This window comes from Triticum dicoccoides, chromosome 7B (assembly GCF_002162155.2).
Source record: "Triticum dicoccoides isolate Atlit2015 ecotype Zavitan chromosome 7B, WEW_v2.0, whole genome shotgun sequence".
In the NCBI taxonomy this organism is placed as follows: domain Eukaryota; kingdom Viridiplantae; phylum Streptophyta; class Magnoliopsida; order Poales; family Poaceae; genus Triticum; species Triticum dicoccoides.
In genome coordinates this window covers 692,884,446-692,891,880 of record NC_041393.1, presented here as the reverse complement: position 1 = coordinate 692,891,880, position 7,435 = coordinate 692,884,446, and the positions used below count along the sequence as shown (strand labels likewise).

Sequence of the window (7,435 nt, the reverse complement as noted above, 5' to 3'; positions counted from 1 at the left end):
GAATCGGAGTGCGGTATACCTTAGGTGGAGGTGGAAAAAGCTGTCATCGACTGGACTCATGGATCCGCTCCTGAGCGCGCTGGTCGAGAGCCCATTGAAGGTTATCCAATCGAGTGCGCTCAGCCAAATTAACAAGATTGACCAATAGTATATGTCTTTATTTATTTTTGTTTTTCCAAGGGTTTGATACACATATGTTACAAAGTATCAGCAGCCGCAGTAATTATTCAAGACTCAAAATGAAGAAACTGAATTTTCCTAGCAAACGTGGAGCAACGGTGTGTCGGCGTACGGGCCGTTGAGCACCCCATTGGCAATGACGTTGTACGCCTTCTCTGTCATGTGGACCTGGTCCCAGCTGGCGAACCTGGACGGGTCGGGGCAAAGCCTCGCCGTCTGGTTGCACGTATGGCCGGTGCCGTAGGGGCCATTGCCACCACAGCACGCCACCAGAGGGTCGTCAATGCCATACCTACTGGGATTCTTGACGAACTCCATGAAAGCACCATAGTAGTCGGCGTAGATGATCTTCACGTCGGCGTTGAGCGACTTGAGCTTGCCGACCTCCTGCTTCAGCAACTGATTATGCATTTGGGAGAAGTCGTTGAACCGCTTGAGGCAGTGGTACTGATCGTAGTCCGCCGACTTGTTGCTCTTGTTACCACTCAGGTACGCCGGCACACACCCGATGGGGAAGTTCCCCGGGACAAGGACCGTCTTGGCACCGAGGTTGATCACCTCCTGGACGCCGTCGCCTATGCGGGCAATCACGTCGGGCATGTACTGCTCGGGCGTGTGTGTGTCATCGCCGTGTCCTGCGAAGAACCAGAAGTTGTAGTCGTTGCCGCCGATCTCACCAAACACGATCAGCGACTCGCTCAGTAGGCTCTTGGTGGCAGCTGATCATCACGGGAAAAAAAACAAAGGAATAAGCTGACCAACTAAAATATGATAAGCTGCACCGAGAAAACCTATGTTTTCGCATGCGTTACGTACCATCTCCCGGAGCAATCCGTGCCAGCACTTTCTTGAATGTAGCTAGCTGATCATCGAGGCTCCAAGAAAACGGCACACCGAATTTATACCTCTTGAAGAAGTTCGGGTTTAGCGCCGTGGCACCGTACAAGGCCAAGTTGGCGCCGGCCGGGAACTGGCCCGTGTTCTCCTTGGGCAGGCTCGGCGGCAGCAGCGGCAGGCCCAACGCTTGCGCTGACACAACATCACGCACCAAATTTAGCACTCATATGGAAATCGGACTATTGGATTATTGGAACACACACATGCATGCATATGTACTCACCGTAGAAGTCGACGATGAGACGCCCGTCGGAGGCACGTCCCGTGGGACGGTGGAAGTAGGTCTCTCCATAAGGGGGCACCGAAGGTGGACCCGGATTCTTATTGTTACGACCGGTGTACGCGAAGTTGCCGGCATCAGTGATGGAGTCGCCGAAGGTGAAGATGCGTTTGAAGCAGCCGCACGACCCTAGATCAGCGTTGAGCAATAGGATGGCAAAGACCAAGGGGGCGGCCACGGAAATGGAACAGAGGCGATTGGGACTTCCCATCTTAGCTATCTGGCTAAGCATGAGAAAACAGGGACGCCAGCTACCTACCTATCTGATTATGAACAAAAGTGTTACAGATGTATGTTTCGTTTTGCATTCCAGATGAGTTCCCTCGGTCCACATTTTATATTAGAGCGTTATGCGGTCGAAGCGTGTATATCAAGATGTTTATAATTTTAATTAATGGTATATTTTTAGCAGGGCGTATTTTACTACCCCACTATTCTTACCCTGCAATTATATTATATGGTTGGTGCATTGGGAAGATATCGCCAAATATGGAATTCTATACAAATGCAGTCTTTAAAGATAATATTTGGGGTTCCATGCCATTAATTCATGCACTATATATGGGCCGACTATTGAATAGGCACCTGAAATTTGTTTTGTGATTTCACTCAAATTGCTCTCCACCATCTGATTAGGCTCCAAAGGCCCATCTGCCATCATCTTCCTTCCTCTGCTTAACAGGTCACTGACAATCACTTCTTTCCCTACAAGACTATATATTAAAACCGAAATAAATAAAAGCTGAAGTTTCTTTTTGGAAAGAATGAATTGAAGACATTTGTATTACCCTAAAAAAAGAAAGGAAGCAAATAAACTTTAAGGAAATGACAACAAAAACTTGAACACAAGTTACACAGAAACAATATACATAATAATGCAACTTTCAGACAATAGTATAGTTCACACACATTTGGTAAAAAAAAAATAGTGTAGTTCACACACATATTACGTAATACTTGCGTTTATACTTGGAGATTAATCGCCTCATGTTATATTGGTGGAACCGTCTCGTGTGCATGTACACGAGAGCACGTTGAAGATGAATTTTGTTTCATACTGATACTGCACGTGCGTGCAAACTATACACATGCACACCCGCGACACTCATGCGTGCACAAGCACGGTCACCCACACAACACACATGTACACATGCAGCGGTGCGCGGACACATATACACGACATGCACACGTGGATTACGCGTGTTGAAGTATAGATTATGGTAGGCTAGGATTTATTAAGATTGATTGTATTCTTTCTTATGTGATTCCTACCTTGTCTCTAGGAGAGGCTTCTCCCCCTCCAAATCATGTACCGCATTATGTCCATCCCTCTCTATTCCTTCTACATTTTATTTTCTTTTATCTAGCTTTTTAAATTTAAAATTATGAAAATTAAAAAGAAAACTTAGGTAATTTGTCCGAAAACGTAGTTAATTCTTCTACACTACATTCATTCTGCGCTATATGTCCCTTTATCTAGATTCCCAAATTTAAAACTATTCGAATTCAAACAACAAATTCATTGCTTTTTACAAAAGAATATACATTCATTTATCTGCACTATATTTCCTTTGATCTAGATTTTTAATTCAAACTTATTCAACTTCAAACAAAAATTTTGCTGATTTTTCTAAAAAAATTATGAAACTATGATCATTTCAAGGGTGAGTGATATTTTTTGAATAGTCCAAAACATTTTTAAAACTACATGAACATTTTTTAGATTGTATAATAATCTTAAAATGCGACGAACATTTTTCTGAGATGCGTGAACATTTTTAAAATCCAACATACGTGTTTCTAAATACTCAAACATATTTCTTATATTTTTTATAATGTTTTTATAATTTCACATACATTTTTAATGCATGATTTTTTTAATGCCAAAAACATCAGAATATAAGTTCTTCTCTTACACATAAAAAAGAGATGGCAACATAAAAAATATTCCCCATATATGATATTGGGTCGCCATAGATAGTTAGTTCGCTCAGGCACGAGCGACCACGAGGTCACACCGCGGAGCTACCTCTTTTTGGGTTATATTTTGTCTATAATTATTCGGTCCCTATTGGTTGGTAGGATATAAAATTTAGTCGTGTGAACTGAACATGAATCATCATTGGTCCGTTGGCAATTCGCGCGAGGTTACTATCCACGGGTCGTGGGTTTGAAACCTTCCATTTTATTTGAGGGGCTCTCATGTAAATAGAAAGAAAACTGATTGCATTTCTGCAATTTTATCAAGCATGCAGGGTTGCAATGGCTGACAGCGGGTCTGGCTACGTTGGCGTGCCACGGAGACAACAGATATGCCCGCGTAGGCGAAATGTAACCGGATTTGCATGCCTGTGCAAGTTTGATGACTAGAATCACGTATTTTAAAATTTTATGCAACAAACTAGCCGTCGCATTCAAGTTCTAAGACTTCAAGTGTATTTACCTCTACATAAAGATATCGAATCTCTAAGAAAATACCGGTGTTGCATGCCAGCAACCAGTACCACCGGTCCTACAAGCGTGAGCCTCCATTCACTGTTCCCATGTGGGCATGCAATATACTCCACGGCAAGATGCCCTATGCCACACAGTGACAACCCAACCTAGAACTAGACATTGTATATAGAAGACTAAGTCGAGCACTACTCTGGGTGGTGACGCCACCGAAGAAGATAAATCGTGGTTGGGACTTCTTTTCGACTCTCAAGGGCTATCTCCTTATGGTACTTTTGTAAGTGCACAATTTTTAACCATCCTATTTTTGTTGTTTAGTGCAAATTTTTGTAAGAATTAATTGTGAAAAGAACATGATGCACACTTACAATAGTAATTTTAGATATTAATTCATGGAAACTTTGTTATACGGGAATTATCTTGAATAAAACATCGGTCATTCCACATGTTTATTAATGTGGACATTGAAACATATCACCGAGAGTCGAAGTTAACTGGCGGTTATTGCTATCCCCTGTCGGGTGTTTTTTTTCTCAAATAGTTGTGTCACACATGTACTATCGGTCATTTTCACTTATAGGTGAGTGTTTTGTTTTCACCTTCCAATAATAAATTTCACCGCCGGGCATTACATATAATCCCCGTGGGTGTCGCAAGAACCATCAGACACTACAATGGACCGTCGGGTATTACTTGTAATCCTCATGGGTGTAGCAAACTACGTCGGATATTACAATGTACCATCAGGCATTACATGTAATCCTTGTGGGGGTAACAAAAGCCGTCGGACATTAGAATGAACTGTGGGCATTACATATGGAATCCCTATGGATGTAGCAAAAACCATTGGACATTATAATGAACACGCAAATATTAAATTGGATACTCAGGAGTTGAATTTTCACCGTCAGGCAATATAGTATACCATCGGGTATTAGTAGTATAACATGTGAGTTGATAATAACCGTCACCGTACCATTGGGATGACAGTAGGCTATTTCTATCATAATCGACTGCTCGTCGGCTATTACATTTTCACCATTAGAGGTATGATGATTTCTAGTAGTGAGAACATGATATGGCATACAAATAATTGCCACTTTAATTCTTTAGTGAAATATTTTGGTAATGGGCGAGGCTTGATAAAACATGAAATAGAACATTGGAATTGAACGTTGACTATATAATACATGAGACCACATCGTCTATGAAAATTAATACATGGAAGCCGGAAGGTGCGGTAGTAAGTTTCTTGTATATACAAGATATCAACATATAAGATTGTTCTATGAAGGATTGCACTAAAATTGGATAATTATTTCGTCATATAAGTGTTGAATTGTGAGCTATGAGTACGAAGCTCCATGGAAAGAAAGACATGAGCATGCTAATATCAAAAGGAATCAACAATGGTCTAGCCATTCCACACTCTGTTATCTTTCAATTGTGAAAACAAAATCCTTATAATTATATGGACCATGATTCAATCTAATAAATAGTCAGGCCTTACTTTATTAGGATGGAAGTAATTGGAAGAAGTTAATTATGCTTCATCTAGTAACCGGTGAGTTCATTTGCTTGATTATATGCATATAATTCCAAGTCCTTCCTGAAGAAATGGCTGCCATTAATTTTCTTTGCTGGAGGCTCAATTGGTTTGATTGGGTCTAGCCTATAGGACACGAACATAACTTCTGTTTGCCTTGTCTTTCATGGATTTCGATTGATATTCATACCCAAATGATAACTACCTGACGTGTGGTATTTAGGATTTCACCCCGGACACGTTCATAGCCATCTGATCACCAGCACGAATCGTGGCTCGTGTCATCTTGCCACGCCGTAAGTAGAAGTGTTCGGTACATGGCGTGACAGCCCGAATGATCCACTCGCATGACACACCAATCTCTCCCCAATCCCCACCCATCCCCCATCCCCACTTCTCTTCCTCCCATCCACAAGGACTTGGCAGTAGCCTAGTGGCAAGGTCACTGTGGCGCACCATGCATACCGGGGTTCGACGAATTTCCGCGATCTCACCCGGGTGGGCTTCTATAAAAATATTTCCTTCGTTCTACTTCCCATGGATCTCATTTTCTTCCCCTCCCATCCACCACCCTGACCCCACACTGACACAACTTCTTCACCTGCTCTCGATGGCGGCTGAAAGAACATGCGGTGCCCCCATGTTTGGTTTTGGTAATTGATGACAATCTCTATGGACTAATGGTTGTCTTGAGTTGTATTTGAAGGATTTGTCCATAGGCTTTTCTTGAAGTCCATGTGTTGGTTTCAAGGAGTTTTTGAGTTGACCAAGGTGCTATTAAGGAATTATACAAAGATTGGTCATGCGAGTGTTGAGCTTATTGCAAGCATGTCTTGAATAAGAAGGTTGTGTGATCATTCATGTTTACCTTCAAGACATCATCCAAATGAAGAGAGTTGCAAAGATTCAAGGTTGATCAAGACTAAGTCAAGAGTGAATCAAGTTGATCAACTCACAAAGCATAGAAGATGTACCGAGAGGGATCAAGTGATCCCATGGTATGGTAAGCATTGTCCATTACACTTTATGTACTAACCCATGGTCTATGTGAGAGTTGTATGTGGGGTTAGGTACGTATCCATGGGCTTGCGTCAAGAGGAAGATATCATACAACCCATGGAAAGGATGACATCAAGTGGTGATCGTCATCAAGATTGTCGTGTGCAAGTTCAAGTGGAGCATTACGAAGAGATCAAGTGCTTGAATCATGCCATCCATTGTGGTGTCAATGGACTTGTGAAGATGTGCCGAAGAGTGGCTCACCCATAGTGAACTATGGGGGAGCAATCATCTAGTCTTCATCGAGCCAACGCAATCAAGAAAGGTGGTCCAACTTGAGGGAGTCAAGATCGTCTTCATCTAGCTCAAGTGGACAATGTGCAAGGCAAAGGTTTTCCCTTGATAGGTTTTCTACTTTACCGGTCTTGTGGTGGTAGTTGGGAGATCGAGTTATAGGATCGTTTGCCGTACTATCAAGGGGGGCTCTCAAGTTGGTAGCTTGATCGTATCGTTAGTAGAGAGCTCAAACCATTGCATCCTTGCATCATGTTTCTTGGTTATTGTGTGGTTATCTTTGTGAGTCTTAGATCTTATGGTCATCTTGATGACAAGCTTGAGTTCATCGAAAACGGAGTTCGCTTGCGTCTTCTATGATGTTTTCGGTGTTGGAGGTTTTACCGGTCTTATCCGATGAAGGGTTCTCACCATTTTCTTATGGGACTTTTCTAATTTGCTTATTCTTGATATTTCTATCAATATTGTGTTAGGCCATGTCGTTAGCTTTCCAACAAACTTGGTTTCGTTGAATTCGGAGTCCGTTTGCAAAAGTTGTGGTTGTTTTGGTAAAGGTTGCAGCGGTACTACCGCGACTGGAGCGGATGTAATTTTTTACTACCGCTCCAGAGCAATACTACCGCGGCTCCTGAGCGATAGTACCGCTCCAAAGCAGTACTACCGCGGCTCCTAAGCGGTAGTACCACTCCGGACTAAAATCTCGTGTTTTGCTCAGCGGAAGTAGGCACAGAAGTATTTTTTTTTAGTACCGCTCGCAAGCAGTAGTACCGCTACCATTTGCGGTA

General features: G+C 42.4%; 1 protein-coding gene across 1 annotated transcript; it reads right to left on the bottom strand.

The window, feature by feature from the left end:
- Positions 1–258: 258 nt before the first annotated feature.
- LOC119336935 (GDSL esterase/lipase At1g28600-like) lies at positions 259–1,591 on the bottom strand. Its single transcript, XM_037609024.1, has 3 exons — positions 1,301–1,591; positions 997–1,209; positions 259–899 (listed from the first exon to the last, which is right to left on the bottom strand). The coding sequence occupies exons 1-3, from the start codon at positions 1,587–1,589 to the stop codon at positions 259–261; spliced, it is 1,143 nt and encodes a 380-aa protein (XP_037464921.1). The 5' UTR covers positions 1,590–1,591.
- Positions 1,592–7,435: the final 5,844 nt, after the last annotated feature.